General features: G+C 41.2%; 1 protein-coding gene across 1 annotated transcript; it reads left to right on the top strand.

Annotated features, from left to right (window-relative positions):
• Positions 1-1,903: 1,903 nt before the first annotated feature.
• On the top strand, positions 1,904-19,104 carry OPN3 (opsin 3; the record flags this gene model as incomplete). Its single annotated transcript, XM_083348736.1, has 4 exons — positions 1,904-2,261; positions 14,208-14,527; positions 16,257-16,508; positions 18,841-19,104. The coding sequence occupies 4 exons, from the start codon at positions 1,904-1,906 to the stop codon at positions 19,102-19,104; spliced, it is 1,194 nt and encodes a 397-aa protein (XP_083204862.1).
• Between the last annotated feature and the right edge of the window lie 7,627 nt (positions 19,105-26,731).

Raw genomic sequence — 26,731 nt, 5'->3', positions numbered from 1 at the left:
TTTTTTTTTCTTTATAGTTTGCAATGCTAGCATGATACTAGGAAAATGGTGCCCTAGAAGAAGTTTCATTAAGGAAAATGGCTCACAAAAACGCATTCAATATTTTGACTTTAAATGTGCAAATTTAAGATGGAACAAATTTATCATTAGGAAAGTGAGAAACCTGGATCACATCAAACTTGATGGATTCATTCATCCTTAGGATTTTCAGCTTATACAAAACACCACTTGGGTGTTGAGAACTACACATAACATAGAAAAAGTAGGTTTTTCTTTTTTCCTATCTCAATGATAGAATTTAGGAGTTGGCCAATAAAATTGAAAAATTAACAGGAAAAATGTAGCAATTCATAAACTACGGATCTTATTACCACAAAACATGGTTAATAAGAAAGGGGAGTGATTTCAATAGCTGGCAGCTCCTTGCTGACCTTGTCTAGAATCAGACCTAACCTGGATCAGGTATGGTGATTACTTAGACGAGACAGCATCAAGGATACCAAAACTCGGGCTCCCGAGAAATCAAAAACATGCGAGGAAGGCAACGCCAAACCACTTTCATACTGCTGTCAAGATTACACCCACTGTTAGAAGAATGGGTGTTTAAAGTTTCGAATCTTGCAGAAATGTCTAAGATTTCTGCTTATTTGAAGGATCATTCACAGGAAAGATATATTTCAGTTTGGAGGAGATGGATAAATTATATTCAAAACAAATATGGGACTAAAAAGTACCACTTAGCTTATGAGTAGATTTTAGTGGGATATTGTTATTGGTACGTTGTTGGTAGTTATGTTAAAAGAGAGTTAAAGCGCATTATGAATTTGGTTAATTGTATATTATGCATAATTTTTATTTAGAATATGATTATTGTAACTATAATCCTGTATTTAGCTCTGGGAAGTGGAGGGGGGGGAAGTGGGTGGGTTTGGGGTGGGAGGGATTTGGGGATATATTGTAAAATTTTGTTTTTGTAAAACTCTTTAATAAAAAAAAGATTACACCATGAAATCGTCAAGCCCAATCTAAAGATTTTCTTTTCCATTAAAGGGGGAATCATATCGTTCTAATGGACTTTTTTCCCCCTTTATTGTCTGTGTAGATAGGCTAGACTAGAGTCTGACAGAGAGATGCTACGGTTCCATTTGCTTCACTGCTGACAGTTATGAAAGCTGTGATCCCTGAACTCGCAAAACAACCAGACTGGCAAGCTCCAATCATCGTTACGCACGAACAGATGCCCGAAATATTAGCAATTCAAAAACCTCATGGCTCGGGGGGGGGGGCAAGCAACCCCCAAACACTCAGTCATACGTTTCGCGCAATAGCGCAAGCGTCAGTTATTCGCCGCCTTCTCGTTTCGGCGATGGCGCCGGGCTACACCAGGGCTCTTCAAACTTGGCCCCTTTAGGACTTGTGGACTTCAACTCCCAGAATTCCTCAGCCAGGCACGCTGGCTGAGGAATTCTGGGAGTTGAAGTCCACAAGTCCTAAAAGGGCCAAGTTTGAAGAGCCCTGGGCTACACAAAGGAGCTGTGTTATTAAACGGCGCCGTCGTCCTTGCAGCCTTATTCGAAGATCCTTCCTTTCCATTTTGGAGAGTTGTCGCCGTCTCCCGTCCACGCACGTCTGCTCAGGTGCCATTAACCAGGGGGACCGCGCCAAGGAAACGCGCCCGGATTTCCACGCTCTCTCCCAGAGTCCGCTCCTCCCTCGCAGCCTTTGGCGCCAAAAGGTAGCCGGGGGAACCAGACGGCGGCAGTATAAGCAGCCGCAGAAGCTCGCTTTTCCAAAGAGTTTTCAGGCGGGTTGCGAATCTTGCGCGATTCTCAGCAGCCCGCCGCCGAGCAGGAGGACGGAGGCTGCCCGCAACATGTGAACGGCGTTTCCCGGGCACCCAACTATGTACTCTGGGAACCGCAGCCGCGGCACCAGCCTGGAGCCCACGCCGGGGGAACAGGATCTGGAACGACGACGGGACTCGGGGACTCCGTTCAGCGCCCGGACTTACGAGCTGCTAGCTCTGCTTATCGCCACTATCGGCTTGGTGGGCTTGTGCAACAACTTGCTGGTCCTGGTGGTTTACACCAAGTTCAAGCGGCTCCGCACGCCCACCGGCCTCTTCCTGGTGAACATCAGCCTCAGCGACTCGCTGGTGTCGTTTTTCGGCGTCAGCCTCACTTTCCTCGCCTGCCTCAGGAATGGTTGGGCCTGGGACGAAGCCGGCTGCATGTGGGACGGCTTCAGCAACAGCCTCTTCGGTAAGGGGAGAACCGCACACGGGGCGATTCCCCGCCTGCTCTGGGGCGCCGGACGTCCCTCCGAATTCGTGCAGACTGACCCGGGCAGGATTTGGAAGGACGCGAATATTTTTTTTAAAAAGTGAATCTCTGCGCCGGGGCAGAGTTCCCTTATTCCAGCGCCAAACTTAAGGTCTGATGCACATTGGTGCAAATGTTGACGTTTCCAGTCTAACCCCACTTCAGGGCTCAAGGGTTCGGGGTTCAAATCGAGCCTCTCTTTAATATCAAGGTAGCTAACAAAGGGTTGTAAGCTTGGGTACTCGTCCTCCTGCTTGCCCCTCAAAAGCAAACTTGGCCTCCCTCCAGTTTAGTTGTCCTCAGAGGTGCTTTTTCAGGAGGCAACTGGACTTTCTTTGAAGACGTTTTTGCTTCTCATGCAAGAAGCCTCTTCAGCTCTGACTGGATGGTGGGGAATGGAAGGAAAAAGCACCTGAAAAAACACTTTTGGGACAACCATGACCTGGATGATTGAGAATCTCCATAGACATTTAGTTGACCTCTTTTACTTAATCATCCATTCATTGGGGATAGGTCGTCCTGGAGAAACCTATGGGGTCGCTAGGAGTCGACAACGACGGGATGGCACACGATCAATCAAGTTGTAGAGTAAGCAACGTGTGACCTTCCAGATATTAAAATGCAAATTCCAGCATCACTTATTATCGACAATGCTAGCTGGAGCTAATGGGAATTGAATTGCCTTGTTTAACATTCCTGCCTTTATATTTTGATATCACTAGGTATCACTGCCTAGCTTTAATGCAAGTCATCAAGAGGTTAAATCCTTATCCCAAATTCCATAAATAAATTATATATTGTGGTTACTGACATCTTGATTTGACATAGAGTGGACAGTTGGAATGAAATCTCCCAAGTCAGTTGTTGGGGTAGACAGACTAATGGTGTCGGTAATAGAATTAAGGGGTTTCGGGTTGTAGCGGGCAGAGGGAGATATGATGGAAACGTGGGGTAGGCTACACTTTTCACTTGCCAGCTGGAATATAAGGGTGATGATAGCCTTAGCTGGGTTTGCAACTGAGCAGCCTGTCCTGGACCACGGATTTAAAGAAGTTCCTTCATTTATTTGAAAACTTCTATGAAATGCCAAGAATGCTGCTAGTGTAAGGCAAAGACTGGGTCTTATCAGATGTTTCAGCTTATAACTTTGCAATCAGAGCAGCAAAAAGGCAATATATCCCCACTGCTATTACATATTCGGATTCTAACCCAGCAACATTATCAAAATTTCATGGATCCTATTAGGGAATTGAAGAGATTTTATGGGACTTCACCTAGCAAATGAATAAAAATTGCTCAGATCTGCTTGGCATTGGACACCAAGTCTAGTTCAGTTGATAGTGGGTTAGTTCTATTAAGGGGCCTGATGCTACATCTTGCATTGTTATCTCAGAAAGTTTGAGTCTTTTGATCCTGTTGCTAGGTGGCTTACAATAAAACAAGTAATATCCAGAACATAAAAATACAGAGCAGCAAATGCCACAAAATGGTCATGAACAAAGCCATAGGCTTCATCATACACCCATTGCACCAGCTCCAGGCATAAAACCAAGTTTTTAGGGCCTTGTGAAGAGCCAGCAGGGTTGGAATTAACCTTGGAGGGAATGATGTTCCAAAGGGTAGGTGCCTGAATTCTGCCAGCCAATATTCCTTAGCCAATGGTACCTTGACTGTGCCCTTTCTGTGGGACTGGGTAGGATGGAAAGGAAAAAAAATATCTCTGTTACTTGTAGGCTAGACACAACAACAACTTTATTGATTAACCCTTGGGCCATATCAAAGTACAAAGTTCCAGCAACAAACCGTCACCAAAACTAGATAAAAGCAATCCGAAATGGAATTTGATAAAATACAATTTAAAATGGAATTAAAATACAATTTAAGTTAAAATAGTAATAAAATACAAATTTAAGATATAGATAAAATATGGTAACATTATATTTTGGAGTCGCCCTTACAATCTACTCCAATCAGTCCCACATATGCAGATCTTAACTGGATCATTTTGTTTAAATACTGTGCTACGTTGAATGTTATTTTCAAGTTCTGGCCGGACATAAGGTAAGTTATTTTGATATGGGGATCCCAATGGGTCATTCGTTTGGTATATAGACCAAGATACCTGTCTCTCACCCTCTTATACAAACAACAGTCAAATAGGATGTGAGCCAGGTCCTCTACCTCTGCCGCTCCGCAAATGCAGAGACGCTCATTATACGGTATAGCATGAAATCTCCCATATCTGACCATTGTATCAAGCTGTTCAAATCTCGCTCTCGTAAATATCTCCCTAAGATGTTTTGGGAGTTGTAACTTCAAATAACTGTCCACTTGAAAAGTACATTTGTATTTACTCAGCCATTTCAAGTTACCCACCTAACTAAGGATAGCTATATCAGTTTGTGCTTCTATATCCTTAATTCTTTGGGCAACTCTTTTTTTAGATTGTTCTCCTGTTACGCAAGAAACAGGAAGGCCATAGCTTCTTACAAAATTTGTTAGTTTGGTGATCCAGAGGATTTGTGATTGCAGTTTTATTTGCTCTAGTAGGCATAATTTGGGGAGTCTATCAGTCTCCATTTCATTAACTTTGCACCAGTAGTTATAAGCTCTAATTTTAGATAATGCCTGAATTGTATGAATTCCCAATTCAGCTCTAACTGCTGCAGCAGATGTTCTTGGATCTACACCCAAAATACATCTCAGATGCTGGGACTGTTTGTTCTAAAGCTGTGGTTGAATAAAGACCCCAAATTTCTGCACCATACAAGAGCATTGTCATAACCTTAGCCTTATAAACTTTGAGTAGTGGAGCTAGGGACCTTGGGTAACTATGGTTCTTTAGTTTGAGCAATAAATTCAAACGGGCCTTTGCTCTAAATGTACGGTACTTCGTTGATGATGGTAGGCCCAAGATCCAGTCTTGGAAAAAGTTACTCCCAAATATACAAAGGTATTAACCTGCTCAATTGGTTCACCATCTAATTGCCACTTATGTCTCTGATGGTTTCTTCCAAACACCATTATTTTCGATTTGGATTTGCTAATAATTAGGGAGTTATTATAGTAGGCTAGAACAGGGGTAGGCAACCTTGGCTCTTTTATAACTCGTGGACTTCTGTGAGTTGAAGTCCATGAGTCATAAAAGAACCAAGGTTGCCTACCCCTGGGCTAGAACCTTACTCTTACTGGTTGGTGAAACTTTCAAGGAGGTAAAAAGAGGCTGGGAATGGAGATTGGTTAATACATTCTTGAAAGAAAGTAGGTTGCTAGCAGCATTGAAAGAAGTGTGCTCTCTACTCCAAAATGTTTCTTAATCCAGCAATGTTACTTAATTATATCTTGATCTCCAAATTTCCCTTTTTATGTAAGGCTGCTGAAAAATTGATGGACTTGCAGTGACAAAGAGCCCTTTAGGAAATGAATTATGAATGATACCTCAACTATATTGATTGCTCTTGTGGAGGACCTGTAGTAAGACCAGAACACTACTAGTATAACTTTTGTCTTGCTAGGTATCTCAACCACTTTTGACACTATTGATTATGATATCCTTCTGGATCTCTTCTGAGGCTAAGTTTGATTTGCAGTGGTTTTTCTTCCCAAGGAGAAGGTCAATGCAGTGGTCGTGATAAGGGAGGGCTATTAGAGCATTCAATTGTGGCTGTTGCGGGGCTCAACATTTCTATCCCTCTTTTTTAACAACCAAATAAAGCCATTGGTGGATGTTTTCTGTTCTGCATAGGGCCAGATATCAGTATGTTCTTGCTGATACTCAGTAATACTGCAGTTTTGTCTCAGTGCCTGAAGGTTGTTAGGATCTGGATGGGGGAAAGCAGCCTTGGATTAAACTCAGCAAGGCAGAGTGGCTGTGACCTTCTGATACCAGAATTATTCCATTGTTGCCTCTGGATAGGCTTACAGTATCCTATGTAGAACTAATTCATAATATGAGGTCCTTCTGGATCCTCAGCTCTTGCTCAAACAGCAGGTGGCGGATGTGGCTCAAAAGGATGTAACTTCATACAGTTACAACTTACATGCCATTTATCACCTTATCTAGAGCAGGAGACCATATCCATAGTCACTTGTATCTTAATGAGTTCCTATTTGGAAAATAACAATGTGCTGCAGACTACTCAGAAAATTCAATGAGTCCAAAATACAGCATTTTATGTATAACGTCTCTGCTTTGGATCTGCAATAGTCACCAGTTATATTCTGATGCAATTTAGGGTGCTACTTTTCACTTACAAATCCTGCATAGGTGCAGTAGTCTGCTCTGAAAAAATTAAGTCAATAGCTGAGGTCCTGATCCAACAAGTTGTTGTCAGCCGGCAATCAATCAGTTTAAGGATTTTACTGTTCACTGGAAACAATTCTTCAGTATTGGATTTGCATTTCTTGCTCTGCTCTTGGACACTATGCTTTATAGCTAGAACCCTCTAGTGCAGGGATCCTCAACCTTGGCAACTTTAAGACTTATGGACTTCAACTCCCAAAATTCCTCAACCAACAAAGCTGGTTGAGGAATTCTGGGAGTTGAAGTCCACAAGTCTTAAGGTTGCCAAGGCTGAGGACCTCTGCTCTAGTGTTTGTATCGTAGACTGACACAGTCCTCACAGATCTTAAACACAGTCACCATCCCTTTCACCAGGTCTGTGCGCCATTGGCTACCTGCCTTCTAACCTTATCTCTTTTCTTTAATGACAGTAATTCTGGACTGATCTCCTTGGACCCTTGGCTCTGGGTCTCTGGACAATTGATGCTGCTACTAAGCAATATCTTATTTTCCCTGTATTTCTTCTGGAGCTGGTGTGTGACTGCTCAGTGGAGACTTCTGTCTTCTTAGTTCTTTGAATTGCAATCCCACCCTTAAAACAATTAGAGTTTTCTACTGTGTGTTTGCTCAGTCTGGAACAAGACAATGGCTTTGAATGCAGGTGTCTTTGGGTCCAGCAATTCTAGCAGGTTCTGCCCATTCAGTAAAATCTGGAACAATGGGCTCTAAGTAGGATGCTTCCTTAAGACAGTGTTGTCTGCAAGGGTAACTCACCCATAGTAAACCAGCATCCTTCCTACTCGTGTTCCAGAGAGCTATTCATATATAGTTATTCCAAAGAGCTTTAGGAGTGGAATTGGTTTTGTATGTGTTTGATGTTTCATTACCTCTGTGGCACAAATTTTACAGATAGTCCTCGACTTACAACCATTTTTTAAATGATCATTCAAAGTTACAACACACTACTGAAAACAATGATTTATGACTGGTTCACCTACTTATAACCATTGAAGCATCCCCACAGTAACATGGATCAAACTTTGGGTGCTTGGCAGCTGGCATGTATTTACAATAGTTGCAGCATCCCAGGGTCTTGGGAGTGTCATTTGCAATCTACCTAGGGGAGACATGTCAAACCCGCGACATCATGTGACCTTGTGCAACGTATCGGGATGGTTTTGTCATTGCCGGCAATGGGGTAGGCGTGGCTTCCGGATGACTCGTCCGGCCCGCAGGCTTGCAATTTGACACCCCTGACCTAGGGAACTTATGACAAGCAAAAATCTATGGGGGATGTCAGATTCACTTAATGACCACATGAATCACTTAACAACTGTAGTGATTCCCTTAACAACCATGGTGAAAAAAGTCCTAAAATGGGGCATGATTCAGTGAACAACCAGCTTGCTTAAAACAGAAAAGTTGTGCTCAATTGTCATTAAGTTGAGAACTACTGTACTATAGCTGTAGTTTTTTTGTTTTGTTTTAGTCAACCCTCTTGTTATTTTTCTGTATTTTTTTTAAAAAAATCCACTTAACTGGTGATGATTTTATGAGCCGGATTACAGTGGCATTGAAACCCAAGTAAGAAGTAAATAAATCAATAAACCTTGTCTAAGAACTATTTTTCTACGGAGGCTTGAATTTATAGAGCAGTTGACTTAGTAGTTACTTGGATTCTCCAGTAACTCTTGATAAGTTAAATTATCAAGGATTAATCAAGGAGAGCTGATGGAAATTTGGCTTTTTAGTATCTCTTACCAGAGATAGAAAAATATTAAGAGAGGTAAATCAACAAGCAATATAATTAGAGAGGTATGTTGTTTATGATTACAGGTTACATGAATTGCTCTAAGACTGCAAATTAATTAAACAATACAAAAATCAAAGAGTGAAATTCAATAGTACAGTTCCTGTATAGAGGAAACTTCCCAGAGGAAAAGAAGGAACATTTGTGCCGCTCATGTTCTCAGGATCTACATTAGATGTACTTTAAGTCTCTGGAAAAAACTTGTAAGGGAGTCACATAGGTTAAGCAAAAGCTCATAGTGAATTCCCCATGGTGTCTTTTATACAAATTATTTTGCACAGTTGAATTCTCCAGTGAAATTCAGCTTTGTAGAAATCCTTCACATGCACTCAACCTTTAATGAGGGACATGAGTAAATGTCCATGCATTTTATTTATTTGTTTAAACTATTTTCAAGAAAGATGTGCAATTATGTTGCATATCTTAAAGCACCAAGATACAGTCATGTTGATAATAAAGCAATAATACTTTCTATAATAAATTCCATTGATACAATCAGTCTGTGGTAGTGACCCAAGTATGTTTATTTTGTTTGCATGCCTCTGTACCCTAAAAAGATTTGCAGTTTAAATAAAGTTGCTCTTGGTATCAATTTATTATTTTTATGTAATCAGCTGCCTTATGACCAGATTCATAAATCGGTGCTATAGGTATCTTTGAATCAGCTTGACTAAGATACTGAAATGAAATATTTTCATTTCTTTTAAACAGACTTGCATGCATGGTACAAATGTTGCAACACTGAAGTTTGTTTTTAAATATTGCATTAAGCTGGCTTTTGAGAACCACTTAATTTTCAAACGTAGGCTAGTATATTGCATGAATGCAGCCATGGGAAAGTGAATTTGATAGGAAGAAGTTGGACAGATCATAACCACCACCTCACACCTTCTTTTGTCCTGAAATAGTATGTGCTGTTCATTCCAGAACACTTTTTTCTACCCATTTTCCTGCTTATTTCTTTCAATGCACATAAATTGATTTATCTATAATTATTCCAGAAACATTCATAGAAAGGTAGAATGCAAGGATTGGGAGTCATCTGAAAGATCACCTCTTGTCTGGTTCACGAATCTACAAGTGTATCATCCCTGACAGATGGCCATCAAGCCTCTGTATAAATACTTCCCACAGCTTTTTATTGCATTGTTTTACAGCACTTATCTTTTTTTTTTGGTAATGACCAACCAAATCTCATTCCTTGTAATGAGTGTTCACTGTTTCTTGTTCTGTTTTCTGAAACAACATTAAATAAATGCACCCATCCTCCATCTGATAGCTCTTCAGATACCGTACTTGAAAACTGCTGTCATTTCTATCTGTAGATCTCTCTTAAGATAGGCATTGCCAACACCTCAGCTGATCATTCCAGAAGTGTGACCTGCTTCAGGGACCCCATTAGGAAAGAATCCAGGTACATGTTCCTAAGGAAACAAAACCAAATGTACACATTTTTATTTAAAAACCAACCAACCAACCAGTGTTTATATGGGATCATTGATGCATAAAATTGTTTTTGGACTTAATTTTTGCATTTTTTTTGAAAGTTGAATCCTATAGCTGAAACATCCTAGTGGAATATTATCTGGTTGTTCCAGAATACAGGATATGCAAATAAGTCCAGTTCCTGTGGTTGTGGTCATGCCTGTTTCCTTGCAGTTACAGGTGTAACATAAGGGTTTATTCATGACAAAGCAACAACAACCTAGCAGTGTTGGTTTTTTTCACATACTCCTGTTGTTGCAAAGCCACTCTGCATTCTTTGTGTTCTGTAGTTGAAGAGAGTGGTCTTATTGAGATTCTGTTCTGCCTTCAAAAACTTATCTGACTGGAGAAGACTATTTAACCCAAAACAACTGTGGGGCTGTTCTAAATAAAAAGCCAAGTTTGTTCGACCTAAGTCTGATTATATTTTTGTGTTTACATGCCATGCAAACCGAGCTATAAAACAACGTAAAGTTTTATGGATATGCATGAAGGTTGAGGAGAAAAGGTAAGTATTGAGATAGGTTCAGCTTAAAGAGAAGCTTTGGTTTTCCAAACAAAATGGGGAAAGGTTGTTGGTTTGCTTGATATTGGAAAAAGAAAATTCGTTTAAAAGAGAAGCAGACCTAACTTATTTGGAAAATCACTGGTACTTCAGGTACTTCATAGTAGTTATTGATTCAGATTTCTTGCTTAACTGATTTGTTTAACCACTCAGTTGAATAAATGACTGCTAGGATTTTATTCATGCTATGCTATCATATAATGACTATGCTAAAGCCTTTGATTGTGTGGATCATAACAAACTCTGGCAAGTCCTTAAAGAGATGGGCATACCAGACCATCTTATTTGTCTCTTGAGAAATCTATATGCGGGCCAAGAAGCAACAGTGAGAACTGAACACGGAACCACTGATTGGTTCAAAATTGGGAAAGGAGTCCGGCAAGGCTGTATACTGTCGCCTTGCCTATTTAACTTATATGCAGAGCACATCATGAGAAAGGCAGGGCTAGATGAATCAAAAGTTGGAATTAAGATTGCCGGAAGAAACATCAACAACCTAAGATATGCACATGATACCACTCTAATGGCAGAAAGTGAAGAAGAACTAAAGAGCCTCTTGTTGCGGGTGAAGAAGGAGAGTGCAAAACTTGGGTTGAAACTAAACATTAAGAAAACCAAGATCATGGCATCTGGCCCTCTCAATTCCTGGCAAATAGATGGGGAAGAAATGGAGGTAGTGACAGATTTTATTTTCCTGGGCTCCAAGATCACTGCAGATGGGGACTGTAGCCAAGAAATTAAAAGACGCTTGCTCCTCGGGAGGAAAGCCATGACAAATCTAGACAGCACACTAAAAAGCAGAGACATCACCCTGTCAACAAAAGTGCGTATAGTCAAGGCTATGGTCTTCCCAGTTGCAATGTATGGCAGTGAAAGCTGGACCATAAGAAAGGCTGAGCGCCAAAGAATTGAAGCCTTTGAACTCTGGTGCTGGAGAAGACTCCTGCGAGTCCCTTGGACTGCAAGGCGATCAAACCGGTCAGTCCTAGAGGAGATCAACCCTGACTGCTCTTTAGAAGGCCAGATCCTGAAGCTAAAACTCAAATACTTTGGCCACCTAATGAGAAGGAGGGACTCACTAGAGAAGAGCCTAATGCTGGGAAAGATTGAGGGCAAGAGAAAGGGACGACAGAGAATGAGGTGGCTGCATGGAGTCACTGAAGCAGTAGGTGTGAGCTTAGATGGACTCCAGAAGATGGTAGAAGACAGGAAGGCCTGGAGGAACATTGTCCATAGGGTCGCGATGGGTCGGACACGACTTCGCAACTAACAACAACAACAACAATGCTATCATTTTTGAATTTTGGCTTAATTTATAATATAGACCCAATACTACCTAGTTAGCTCAAAAGAATCTGACACCCAAAAGCAAGAGCTTTTAAACAATTAGAGTTAACTTCAGGAATTTAATCTCTGGGAATGATTTCTACCACGGCTGCCTTGAGCACTATGAATAGTTAGGCTGAATCATCTGGAAGCAAAGGTTCATTCCAGTTTATAAAGTACAGGATAAAGATTCTTTATTTGCAGGAAGAAAGTTATAAAGTTCTACATGCTATTTATCCATTGCAAGCAGAGCCATGTTGCAGTGAGTCTAATTAGAACAACTAGGAAACTACAGGAGAGGCAGTTAAAATATTAATAGAACAAAAAGTTTTAAAGTTGCTGTTGGGGGCATCTTTTAAAGGTTGGACAAGTTCAGAAGCCTAAAACAGAATCTCTGCTGATTTTGATGTACAGAAATTAATCGGGCATAGCCTGCACTGAAGCTTTTAGAACACTGTTCTTGCTTAAAAGTAGGCTATTTTTATCTTCTGCATTCCTAAATCTTGGAAAGCTGTGAAGGTATTAAGGGTATGTATTGAAAGAAAATCTTGTGAAGATTAAATCATTTAACAAAATGAGTATTCCCTCAGTAAGAATAAGCTGTCTTTATTTTGCTAACAGCCTAAATAGGCTGTGACCTATTCAGAATTGGGCCACATGAATGGCTGGCTGGAGTGTGCGTGCACACAGCTCAAGTTGCACGAGTGGCAGGCCAGTGGACAATTGCATGCCAGCTCGCTGTTTGTGCAAGTTAAGCTGCGTGCAAGGGTTCTGTGCATGTGCACATGTACATTGGCCTGCTGCTCACGTGGACCAGATCCCCTCTTCACCCTACCAGCCGGGACGCCAAGGTACAATGTTTGGTGACTGCTGGTATAAGCTACCCAGACTCACTAAGTGTGAGTTGGAAGGCCATATAAATGTCTTTAATAAGTAAACAACTATTGACTCTTTGTTGATATATCCATCATTCAAACCTTAATAGAGAGCTTCTCCCTTCCCAACATGTCCACTGTTAGATGGTGTTGGAGAAAGTATTTGCAATAGAATATCAATGGTCAAGAGGATGTTAGATTATTTAATTTTTCTCTGATTTCTCTTCATTCCACTTAGTACCTATCATACAGTAATTGTAAAATCGTCATTTATTTGTGTCACATGAACTTTTCATTCTGTTTATTTCAGATAGTTGAGTGGATGCAATATGTTAACTCAGATGTCATCTGAATTTCCCCCTCCAAGTGTTCTTTGCACTGATTTATTCACAAGTCTAACTCGGCCCATATTGACAAACTCGGAAAAGATTCTTAGTTTCTAACATGTAATGGGATTTGTTTCATTGTGCCTTGACTGAAGCCTACTTACTGAAATGTGCTCTTTCAGTTATTTAGTATGCACAGAGCTCCTGCAAATTAGAGTTTATATATATAGAAACGGCTTGCACATTGAGGGGAAAGGGCCATGTTAATAAGTTAAACATCCTTGTGGGCTTCAAAGAAATACATGGAATGCCAAAAAATTATTCTTCAGTTAGCAGAGTGGTGCAAAGGTTGGAGCTGGCAATTGTGAGAAGGCTTGGAGGTGCTCAGCCTGTCTTCTGGCAGGGGTGGCAGCTGTGAATGTACTGCTTAAAAAAAAGTGGCAGGTTGCATGTATATAATGCTCTTTCTCCACCCCTAAATGTTGCATGCAGCCACCTACCACCCAAAATTCCACATTCATTATGAACCAGCCTCAATTTTTCTAATTGGTATTTGCAAAAGGGAACCTTTTCCTAGCTGTTAGACTACAATTCACATTATTCTTCGTGACCCTGGCTACTGGTTAGTTGTGGTCCAGTAAATCAGGTCTTGTTGTTCATTCACTAAATTGTGTCCAACTCTTCGCAACCCCATGTGCAGCCAAGGCCTTCTATCATCCACTGTCTCCCAGAGTTTGCCCAGATTCATGTTCACATAAATCAGGTGAGGCTGCTGTAAATGGTATCAGTTGTATTGGTAAGCCGCAATATTTCACAGACATGCATTCTGAAATACACATATTTTAACTGCATTCTTACTGATTTTTCTGTATTTGAGACTTAACTGAGTTGGTAAGAAATTACTTCTGACTAGGGAATCTTAGGAGTTGCAGTCCCAACATTTTGGGAGGGCATCAAGTGAGAGACGGGTGATCTGATGTTCAATATCTGAGTTCAAATATGGTGGTGATTAGTGGAACATGTTCTTGGCTTGTAGCCCTCCTAATAATAGAAAAACATATTTTCTTTTTTCTGTCTATATTTCATTGTGCGTATAAAGCTATAAGTATAAACAATAAAATAAGCCTAGAAATCCACATGTCTTTATGTAGGACAATTATACCAGACGATTTAAAAATTACTGTATAATGTTTGCTTTCTTTTATATCTCCCTGCAGGAATTGTTTCACTTACGACCCTCACTGTCTTGGCCTATGAACGGTACATTACAGTAGTGCATGCAAGAGTGATTGATTTCTCGTGGTCTTGGAGGGCAATCACATATATCTGGCTTTATTCCTTAGCCTGGACAGGAGCACCTCTTTTTGGCTGGAACCATTACTCGCTAGAACCTCATGGATTAGGTTGTTCAGTGGACTGGAGTTCAAGAGAACCCAGTGATACTTCCTTTGTCCTCTTTTTCTCTTTTGGTTGTCTAGTGGTACCACTTGGGATCGTGGTCTACTGCTATGGACATATTTTTCACGCAGTACGAATGGTGAGTTGGTTAAACCAATAGCTTGCTCCTAGACTTTTTCAGTAAGCAAATGCAGTTGTTTATGGCTAAACAGTGATTGGAACATTAAAAAGTGCTTCTTATTGTGTGCCTGCTATTTAATTATGTACATGTTTTCATAATTTGCTTTAGTTTTTTTGACAGTATGCAACCTGACATGTTTTGGCTGATATTAAAAGTGATGGCTGAATTTGATCTGTATATATCCTTACTATAGTTTGGGGGTTCTGTTAAGTTGCTATCTTAAAAGGAAATGGAACACATAATTGAGAGAATACTAATACTTTATTAAACGTGTGTCTCCTGACTCTGAATCACTCTGAGAACCAAGAACTAGAGTAGTGATCCTAATGTGGTTGTTCTGAACCAGCCCTCTTCTAACAAACCCCTTATCAGAAAGAAGAGACTGGAGAGCGTCCAAGGCTAAAAGGCTTCTGCCAAGATTTAATTACGCAGTTAACAAAAACACTAGAGCTTGTCTTCTCAAGCGGAAAAGTTGCTTTCAGCAACCAGCCCCTCCCCAAACACTCCTTTTATAGAGAGCTCAGGGCGTGGTCTCCCTGTGCCTCCTCCCGAGGAGTCCCATAGCCTTTCTTTGTTTGTTCCTGCTCGACTGCCTCCTGCGTCGGGCGTCCTTGAACAGGGCCAGCTGTGGGTCATCATCCTCCGCACTCTCGGGCTCACGCAGCTGAGAAGAGGTCCCCGGCTGAGGACTCTGCAAAGCCTCCAAACCATCATCAGCCGGTTCGTCTCCCTCCTCCCCCTCATCTGAGTCCTCCGATACGTCGGAGCCGGCTGTCGGACCCACAGGCTGGCCCTGAGTCACAACACTGGTCTTCCTCAAAGTATTGCTGAGCCATGGCGGTACAGTGGTTAGAATGCAGTATTGCAAGCTAATTCTGCCCACTGTCAGGAGTTCAATCCTGACCTGCTCAAGGGTGGCTCAGCTTTCCATCCTTCTGAGGTCAGTAAAATGAGGCCCCAGATTATTAGGGATAATATGCTGAATTGTAAAGTGCTCAGAGAGTGCTGTAAAGTACTATGGAGCGATATATAAGTCTAAGTACTATTGCTGTACTTAGCAAGGTGGCCAAAGGCCATGTTGGCTGGAAAATTATAGTATAGTTTTTGGAAGATGCCAGATGGGGAAAACTTGACTAAAAAGTAATTCTGGCATGTTTCAGATAGCCAAATTCTGTTTTGTTCAGTAAGAAATGAGAAATAATGCTCCCAAGAAAGGAACATAAAGATCAAAGCATATAATTCAGAAGAAATGCATTTGCTGTAATGCTAAATATATTTTAAAACAATTCAGTCCTCCTGATGCAAATGAAATGTGTTTAAGAGTGTCTTATTTAATCGTGCCATGTAATTATTTTTTAGCCTGATTCATTAATCCAATCACTGCAGTCCAGTGCTACCTTATTAAAAGAAAAAGAATTTTGAGTGACTTTTGTCCTCCTTCATTCTGCCATCCTGTCCAATGTTTTCTTTGAATAAATTCCTGGCTGGAGAGAAATTGCTGATTGGAAAACAACATAGGCCTGTTCTACCATTCTGTATGATGGTTATCACACTGTGGTAGACTGTCCCAAGAAAAGCTCCATTATACATTGTGGCAGAAAGACAAGATCTTAATTCTTGAGAGAGAGAGAGAGATAAGATTATAATTCTAAATGACATATTTTAATCTTTTTCTTTTCATTTCCAGTTTCATTGTGTGGAAGACTTACAAACTGTCCATGTGATCAAAATCTTAAGATATGAGAAGAAAGTGGCTAAAATGTGTTTCTTAATGATAACCACATTTCTTATTTGCTGGATGCCATATGCTATGGTTTCACTTTTAATAGCCTATGGTTATGGTCACCTTATAACTCCAACAATGGCTATTATCCCATCTTTCTTTGCCAAATCAAACACTGCCTACAACCCAGTTATCTTTATTTTCATGAATAGAAAGGTAAGTCACTTAAAGAAACCTAAAAATTAATACACATGGTAAAAATCACATTCAGTTCATTTTTCTCAACTTGCAAAGGTTAGAAGAAACTAGTACTTCATTTTACCAATGTATGTTCTGCTCTGGTATTTTTATTTTTAATTTTTTATTACATTTATATCCCGCCCTTCTCCGAAGACTCAGGGCGGCTTACAAGCTTAGCAGTAGCCTTCATTCTATGTATATGCCTGCTTGTTAGGGCTTTCACACACACCCCAAGCGGCATTATTACAAAGTCAGCTTATTGCCCCCAACAATCTGGGTCCTCATTTTACCTACCTCAGAAGGATGGAAGGCTGAGTCAACCTTGAGCCTGGTGGGATGCGAACCTGCACTAATTGCAGGCAGCTGGTGTTACTTAAGGAGGCATTAGCCCACTGCTCCACCAAGGCTCAATGTAGTAGTTGAAGTATATAAACAACAAGATTAGCTTTTCTTCTGATACAAAACCAATGGTCTCTTTATGGAAAGGGGGAAGTAGCAAGGTAAGATTCCTAGTAGGCAATCTCCCCCAGCCCCATACCAAGGTTGTAGGTTTAATTCTTATTTGCTCAACCTTCTCCTAAATTGCTATCGTACTACAACTCCCAAGCCATAAGTTAATAGACATGTTGGTGGGGATGATCCAAATTGTAGTCCATCATATATTAAGTAGCACACTAAAAAGCAGAGACATCACCCTGCCAACAAAAGTGCGTATACTCAAGGCTATGGTCTTCCCAGTTGCAATGTATGGCAGTGAAAGTTGGACCATAAGAAAGGCTGAGCACCAAAGAATTGAGGCCTTTGAACTATGGTGCTGGAGAAGACTCCTATGAGTCTCTTGGACTGCAAGGTGATCAAACTGGTCAGTCCTAAAGGAGATCAACCCTGATTGCTCTTTAGAAGGCCAGATCCTGAAGCTAAAACTCAAATACTTTGGCCAACTAATGAGAAGGAAGGACTCACTGGAGAAGAGTCTAATGCTGGGAAAGGTTGAGGGCAAGAGAAGAAGGGGACAACAGAGAATGAGGTGGCTGGATGGAGTCACTGAAGCAGCAGGCGTGAGCCTAAATGGACTCCAGAATATGGTAGATGACAGGAAGGCCTGGAGGAACGTTGTCCACGGGGTTGCGATGGGTTGGACACAACTTTGCAACTAACGACAACAACAACATATATTAAGTAGAACCTGGGCTAATGGAAGCTTCAAGTTACTATTCTTCAATCCAGGGCCTTGACTTCTAAAAATGAGAATGAAATGTCAAGATATTCCTGGAATTCAGAATGACTCTACAGCTATCAGGATTACTTTGGTTTCTGTTGCCAGATATATTTTTGTCACAGTTCATTTCCAAAGGTTTGTAACTCCCTGTCAGTTATTCCAAAGAGAAAATCTTAACTAATTAATTTTGGCTGAGGAATTCATGGTAGATTCCAGGAAGGAAACAGCCAGAGTGGTTGGTTATGGAAGCAATGGATTTTTCCAATTTGGTTTAAGCTATCTTTAACAATGCAGTGCTGGTCTAGCAAGTTTAGCAAGTCTTTAAAAGGTTTTTTTTTATTCTCCCCATCACCAGATAAAATAAAAAAACAAGCCCTTGAGATGCACGTATATCACTTTCTTCTTTGCAGCAATATATATACATACATATGTGGATCTTTGGTCATTCGGGTTTTTCCCCGCGTAGAGTTGAAGGTGTAGGAGCATACATACATATATAAATACATACATAAATACATACAAGCATATATTTCAAAACTGCCAAAAACAAAGGGGTCACAATATACGACATTCAGGACAATCATTTTAGAAACGTAAAAAGCTGTTTTACACGACATCGGATTATTCTACTGCTGATTCTAAAGCACTGCTGATATTAAAATAGAGTCTTTCCCAGCTCTTTCTGGAAATGCCAAGAGCCTTTCAGCTTTTTTTTTTTTTACAGTTTTTATTGTGTTGTTCAATTTTTATGAATCAGATCAGCCTCCATTCTTATTTGTAGAATTACAAAATGTCTGAGAGGGATATCCATCAACTAAAAAGACAGTGATTATAAAATTAATCCATAATGGAAGAAATAAAGTTTGTTACGCATAGAGCTGTGTAGTTTTTTTTAAATTGCCAGTAATCAAATGATGCTAATAGAAATCTGTCTGATCAGCCTTCATCTGCTTGTATATCAACCATGTTTTTGCATTTACCAAAGCTCATGGCTGATCTTATGTCATCATCATGTCATCCTGATTCTGAAATATATTACATTCATAGTGTGCCATCCAAATACTAGATAATACTTTTCTTGCCTTGCAGTTTCGACAGTGCCTTACACAGCTTGTCTGTGTTCACTTCTTGAGGTTTCAGCGGATTTTGAAAGAAAAGCCAGCAATCAGAAATGAAAAGCCAGTAAGACCTATTGTTGTGTCACAGAAGACGAGGAACAGGCCCAAGAAGAAAGTGACATTCAGCTCTTCCTCAGTCATTTTCATTATCACCAATGATGAAACACAACAAATAAATGACAGTTCCAGTGTCACAGGCACAAAATCAAATGTGATCCAAGTGAAGCCTTTATAGCAGATGGCCCAGAAATTGTTCTGATTTAAGTTGGCATCTGCTAACAAAACTGTGAGTGGCACAATTTGCAAGACAGTACTACCTTATATGAAATATTTTTTCTGTGTGCATTCCTATAATTTGCCAAGGAGGCCTACAAACCTCAGTGCAGTATTATTTTGCATAATATTGCTGAATTGTACTATCGGTGACTCAAAGCTCTGTTGTATGCCTGAGATTGTGATATATGCCTGAAAGATGGATTTTTAAACCTACTTTTCTTTATCGTTTCTCAATTACTTTCAACTCCCTTCAGGAAATACACCACTGTGACTTTTGTAGTCTGGTTTATGACTCATGTAGATGCTGGAACATGCACAAAGTAGAGGAAACCAATGTGAAGCACTCGAGGACCAGTATTTTCTAAATTACAGTTGAGCTTGATAGTGATGATGAATGTTTTCAAACCGTAGCACTGTATTCTTAAATATCCACAGCTGCTTGTTACAAAACTAGATGGTGCTGTGGATAGAGTCAGCCTTCTCCAGCTTGGTATCTTCCAGATGTGTCAGATTATGATTTTCAGTAATCCTGACCAGAAAAAAAATGATATTCTTACTGTGGTGTGTTGGGCAGCCATGTAATTCAATAAATCATTTGGTGATTTAACCATGTTTTAACTAAACTTTGGGAGGCTTGTCTATGTGAGTAGACCCAGAAAATCAGTTATTTTTCGAGGTTAAGAGCCAAATGATACTCAGTGCTCTTACTTTATTGTTCCTAATCAGAAGAATAAGTAAATAGTGTCCCTACAATTCTAGAAACCATCATTCTGAATCTGCAGAATCTTAATCATAAAGGGATGTGTTTTTCTGAGAATCTGTAGAAAGTTAATTCTCTGATCCAGTACAGGTAATCCTCACGTAGCAACCATTTCCTTACTATCTGTTTGAAAATATGACAGTGCTTTAAAAAATAGACTTGCTGCTGGTTCCTGAAACTACAGTTGCTATAAGGCCTCTGGAGTCATGTAACCAACATACATCTACTTTGGAAGTAACAGCTATTTTCAGCCATCACAAGGCCTCTGTGGCCACATGAGCAACATTTGGTACCCACAAGCAAGCCCTGCTTATGACCTTTGCTTTCCCGCAGTCACATGAGCAAGCAACATCTGGGGACTATGCAGTCAGTGTGGGTTGTTGTCATGTAAGCAAATGACATTGGAGGACTCTGTAGTCAGCACATTTTTGTCCCATGTTTTTGCTTGGACCAGCAGAGTGAAGTAGCCTTTGTGCATAATGCTGTACTATATTATCTTCTATACTTCTAAATACTATGCAAAGGTAAGCATTGTATTCTATTTTTATTTTAACTTTTTGAGACATTTGAGATTGTGCTTGATTATTAAAACTAGCATGTGCTTGGTTGAGTGCCCTTATATGCAATAATCATGTATTCAGCAATATCTGCCTTCAGTATGAATTTGCCCATGTTCAAGAAGTTTTTATATTTAAGTTGCATGTGAGGTACTCAATTTTATCTCTACAGTACATTGGTATATGAAGACAGAATATGTTAGAATAATGGAAGTACTTCAAGTTGGATTCCTGTCAGTATTGTACAGTACTGTCAGCTGTTTGTTTTCCTCAAACAGCTGAATCCAGAAAAAAATAATTTGCTTCCTAACCCTTGAGTAGGACTTCCTTCCTTCCTTCCTTCCTTCCTTCCTTCCTTCCTTCCTTCCTTCCTTCCTTCCTTCCTTCCTTCCTTCCTTCCCACCCTCCCTTCGCCTTGCCTAATCTCAATGTGTAGCAATAATTTCTGTATGACAGAGAAAATGACTGAGTTATGCAAAAAGAAGAGGCTGTATTTTCTCTTGAGTGTTTCTTTTGTTTGCACGTGTGGCAATGGTGTCTGCGTGTGAGAGAAAGTGATTGGTTCATGCAGATCACAGAGACCCAACTTGAAGCTAAAATGCTAGTGAAGCAATATATATCATCTATCTATTTTCTAAACTCTTGATCTTTAACTTTGCAAACTATTTTTTATGAGTTTTAAATCCCTTCCTATGGAGATGCAGCGGCTCAGTGGCTTAATGACGCTAGAGATGGTTTGAGTTCCAGCACTCAGACACTGTACAGGGCTCATCCACGAAACAGAAATATTGCTTATACTTTAGATTGAAGATCAAATACAAAGAGGAATCCAATTAGCCTTCTCATTTAGGCTAAGGCACATAGCATTTTCACAATGCTGCAAGAAAGAGCAGGTGAGGAGTGCACTGAAGCACTCACTTCCTGTTCTGTACCAGCTTGCTACCGGCTCTGCAGAAAAGGCAGGGACAACCCCTTTACAAACGGCAAGAGGCTGGAATTAAGCCTGCCAAATTTATTAACATAAAACAGAGCAAAACAAGACACGAACCATGAAACAGGAGCTATGAAACAGGAACTATTCAAGCGGTTGCCTTCAGCAAACCAGCCCTCCCACGCATTCCCCTTTTATACAGTTCAGGGCGTGGCTTCTCTCTGCCTCCTTCCAAGGTGCCCCATTGCCTTCCTCTGTTTACTCCTGATTGACTGCCTCCTGCGTCGGGCGTCCTTGAACAGGGCCAGCTGTGGGTCATCTTCATCCACGCTGTCAGGCTCACACAGCTGGGTCTCTGTCGTGACCAAGTGGGAGGGGCCTGGCTGAGGGCTCTCATCAGCAAGCTCTCCAACCCCCTCAGCAAGTTCTTCAACCCCCTCAGCAAGCTCTTGCAACACCCCCCTCCTCCTCTGAGTCATCCGACCCAACTGCCGAACCCACAGGCTGACCCTGAATCACAACACTTCCCGCCGTGGCTGGCTTGTGTGGTTTTGGCAAAGATTTTGTTATTGTGGCATACATTCATCAGGTGAGACCCCAACCACTGACAAAGAAGCTGTCCAACTTTTCCTGGGTGAGCTTGATGAAATCGTGACAGAGAATTACTTCCCTGAATAGATATTCAATGTGAACAAAACAGTTATTGTGGAACAAAATTCCAGGTGTCTAGGACAACTTGGCGCAGCCAGCTCATCGCTACTGCTCACCACTGCCAAAGTCGCCTCTGCAAACTCACTGCCGCCAAGTCATCGCAGGACAACGCAACATAGCCAATTCGCCAGGAGAGAGCCAGAGGGAGAGCAGGACAGACAGGCGAATGGGTGGAGTGCAGAGTGGCAGCTGGGATTTCTATTGGAGGCAGAGCCAGGCAGGTAAGCGAGTGGGTAGGCAGAGCGTAAAGCAGTCGTGGCAGCCAGAGGCTTCCCATTTTCACGCTCTCAAGTTCTGGGCCATTTGGAGTTCAGACCATTTGGCGGCAGCAGTGTTCAGGCTATGCGGCACCGACACCACTGAATGGTACAAACACTGCCATCACCACCAAATAGCCTGAACTCTGAACAGCCCGGAGGTTAGTGTTGCGGTGACAGTGGCGGGCAGTGTGAAAATGGGAAGCCCTCAGCTGCCACTCTGCCCATCTGCTCGGTCTCCTGCCTGGCTGTCCCTCTGGCTGCTCATGGCGAGTTGCCCCCAGTGAACTGGCCATGTTGCATTGTCCTGCTATAACTTGACAGTGAGTTGGAGAGGCGACTCAGTAGTAGTGAGCTGGCCTTCTGAGTTGTCCCATTCTGAAATTCCAGAATGGATCTAAATACACAAAGAGGGTAAAAGCAATGCCTGCAAACCATACTTGGTGGGTTCTTTAGGAAAGCATTCAAGGACAGAATAACTTTTCTGTTGGACAGAAATATCTCCAGATTCAAGCTGAAGACGTTTCTGATCCACAAAACAGAGTAGACACTTTCATTCAAAAACATAAGGAAGCGTATTCTACCTGTTCATTATTGATCCATTCGGAAGGCGTGGAGGATTTAAGTCCTTTTCAAGGATTAGTTTATGAGTTTTTTTCATACTCCTAATAAAGGAATATTGTTTGGGGGGAAAAGAATTCCTTTTAAAATTAACCTGGTGCTTGACAATGCATCTGGATATATTCCTCCTCTGGGCAATCTCCACCAAATGTAAAGGCAGTTAATCTACCCCAAAACATCACAAGCCTTTTCTTACTAGGGCAGACATGTCAAACACAAGGCCCGGGGGCCAGATTCGGCCCACGAAGTGGTTTCATGCGGCCCGCAAAGCCATCCTGGAAACAGTGAGGGAACGGCCCCCACTGCCTTGGCCCTGGCCCAGAGACCCTCCTCCTGCCAGAGACCCTCAGATCTGTCCCACTCCTGCCCAGGCCCCCATAGGCACCCTTGATGCGAACGATGTAGAGCTGGCCATGCCCACCCAGTAGGCCATACGCACTCTAGCCACGCCCACCCAGTAGGCCACGCCCACCCAGGCCATGCCCACCCGGCCCCCTGAGGGCAACCGCAATGCTGATGCAGCCCTCAATGAAATTGAGTTTGACACCCCTGTACTAGGGCTTGCAGATCCTTTGCATTTTTGGGTATCAGAATAGTGTCATCAGCATAGCACAAGCTGATGTTTCTCCTTCAAAGTCTTCCAGGTTAATGGGACAATCATTTTAATAGGAATGGAATATTTGGTGTTAACTTACAATTTTGTCAACATACCTTCAGCCTTCTCCAACCAATTGCTTTCTAGATATTTTTCAGTTTTCCTGTTTTTTCTGACATGTCATGACATTATGGGTAGCATTTTTTTGCCATAATTGGACTACAGTTCTCACTATCAGCCAACCTAATTAAAGGACACCAGTTTGTAAAAACCTTATTATATGCGATTACTACAAAGGTGTTGCTAAATTTGAATATTTAAGTTCTTATGGTATACTTTCAGTATTTACCAAAGTGCAGGGTCTCCCTCTAGTGGTACTGTAAAAGGTTCTTACAGAAAACAACATGCATTAAGGACAACATTAAGAAGGAAGTAGCTTAGATTAGGCCTTCATTTCCGACAAAAACAATACGAATAGGGACATGTGGAAAACTACTACTATACCACCATTCTTACCTAAGGGAATTTATCCTTGCCAATTTATTTCTGCTCAGTTCTGATAAAACCATGTTGGATGTGTGCAAAAAAAAAGTTTCTACTTCAGGTTTTCTTGGAGAAGTCTGATAGTGGAGTAGTCAAAATGGGAAGTGCCATAATTACTCACATGGCTGCATTCTGGACTAGTTGTGGCTTCCTTGTAGCCTTCAAGGGTACCTCTGAATAGACAACATCACAGTAATCTGAATGGGAAGTGGCTAAGGCATGAGAAACAGAAAAGCACCCAGATCCAGGGGCGGATGCAATTGGTGTACAAGATGGTTCTACAAAGGCCCTTCTGACTACAGTTGCCACCTGTTCATTGACAACAGATTGCATACAATTTTTTCTTGGGACAGTGCAATTCCATCAAGAACAAAAAGATGGTAAATGATTGTGACTGGCAAGTCCTTGAGGGCTCAGATATTTGGGCTTCCTAGAGTTGGATTTAAGCCTCTTCCTTTCTATCCAGACATGTAAAACCTTCAGGCACCAGGACAGGACTTCCGCAGCTTGGCTTGTTCAGCTAGAGCAGAGGTGTCAAATTGGCAGCCCGCAGCCCAAATGCATCATGCACAGGCCATGCCCAACCTGGCTCCGCAAAGGCAAAAAACCATCACGATATGTCATGATACATCATGTGATGCGATCCAGTTTGACACCTGTGAGCTAGAGTTTGAAATATGGAGCTGAACATCACTGGTATATTGATGACACCTTACACCATGCAGACACATAACATTACCGAGGGCTGTAGATGTTGAATAAGTATTAAGAGGGTGTCGAATCTTGTGGGACTTAACAAAGCAAGGGCTTTAGGCTGGATCTCCCTTCCCTTTGCCAGCATCAACTGGAACCATCCTATAGGAAGGAGGAGAACCCTCTGTTCCAAACTGGAGATGGTCTAGAAAAATACCACTGAGAGATGAAGTAAGACCAGGAGAGTCATACCACACCTATCAATCCCATCAAAGATCTTCACAGGCACAATCAATACCAACCCTGTGGGCTGTACCCGGATATATAGCCCAACAGAAAAGGGTCAGTGTAATCTACAAATTAGATAACACTGGTTGATGGGTTAAATGAACCCAGATTAAATGTTATATGTGCATTTTTCCCCCAGTTCTAACATAAATGCATTATAGGAGCCTAGTTTATTGCACCTGAGGGAAGGAAATCTACAACGCAAATCCTTTTCAAAATTCAGTGTTCCTATTTTGATAACAGAAAAAAAGCCTTTGTTGACACTTTGTTGACGTTTTTTATAATTTTAAACTCTCAATAGGCTGTTGGTAGGTTGCGGGTAGGGCTTTTAAACATAGTACCGTAACTTTATTTTTAAGATTGAGATTTCTTGTTCTGTATGCAGTTGCTCTAATCTGAATCAGAGATTAATATACTTCGTATAAATTAAAAGAGAAAGGAGGGTCAAGTGCATGCTATGCACAATTTATTTTTCTCATAAAACAGTAATCTGTTTCCCAAGGCAATTCCAACATATTCTGGAGAGTATCAGATTGTAAAAAACGCCCTAAGCTTTTCATGACGGACATGGTTCCCAGTGAACTAAAAATTGGAACCCTCTCTAGTAAATAAGGTTAGTGAGCATGTGAACATCTATAATGTATTTTGGAAATTCATTATTCTTTTATTCCCAATAAAAATGGAATAAATTGTCCAGAAGCATTCTGGACTATATAACATGGTAGCCCAATTTCTCTTTTCTAGATATTTGGGTATCTGAAAAAAAGCAGCTGCTGAATGAAATAAGGGTCAAGGGCTTTTTCCAAAGAACAGTTACATATTGAAAACCTAAGAGGAGCTATAAGGAGGGAAGCATCAGAATTATCTATCGTTTTTCTTTGGATACTGTCTAACTTGCCATAGGAACTGACTGACTTAAAAATGGAATGTTGGCTCCGTGAACTCTGACTTGTCTGGCTGTTTTTCCTTGCACACTGTTTCCCTTTTTATTTTATAGGGGAAGAAATGCACTTCATGAATTGTTTAAAAAGCAGACAGTTTTCATGCCTGAACATTCTTAAAGAAATGGAACAATACAAGATATATTTACATATCATGACTAACCAAATTTAGGTTTGCCACCAAACATCCACTAAGTGAAGACTGACGTAACTGATTATGGAATCTTCTTACAAATGAATCTGAATGGTAGATGCCTTTTGAGATAGCATTTGTCGCACGCAAATGCTAAAAAATGATTGTAACTTAAACATAGACTTAAAAACCAAGTCCACTTAAAATTCCCCTCAGTAAAGTGCACTTTTTTTTATTTAAGTCCCAGACAATCATATGAATTTCCTTCTTTTCAGGTTTCCATACGTTGAGTGCTGTATATGGACAAAAAGCTGGGCGTTCTTTTCTGCAATGTCTACAACAGACATGTCAAACACAAGGCCCGGGGGCCGGATCCGGCCCGCGAAGTGGTTTCATGTGGCCCGCGAAGCCATCCTGGAAACAGTGAGGGAACGGCCCCCACTGCCTTGGCCCCGGCCCAGAGACCCTCCTTCTGCCAGAGACCCTCAGATCTGTCCCACTCCTGCCCAGGCCCCCCATAGGCACCCTTGATGCGAACGATGTAGAGCTGGCCACG

This window comes from Vipera ursinii (genome assembly GCF_947247035.1).
Source record: "Vipera ursinii genome assembly, chromosome: 1".
Lineage (NCBI taxonomy): Eukaryota > Metazoa > Chordata > Lepidosauria > Squamata > Viperidae > Vipera > Vipera ursinii.
Note: the sequence above shows the minus strand (reverse complement) of the source record. Positions and strands in the feature narration are given on the sequence as shown.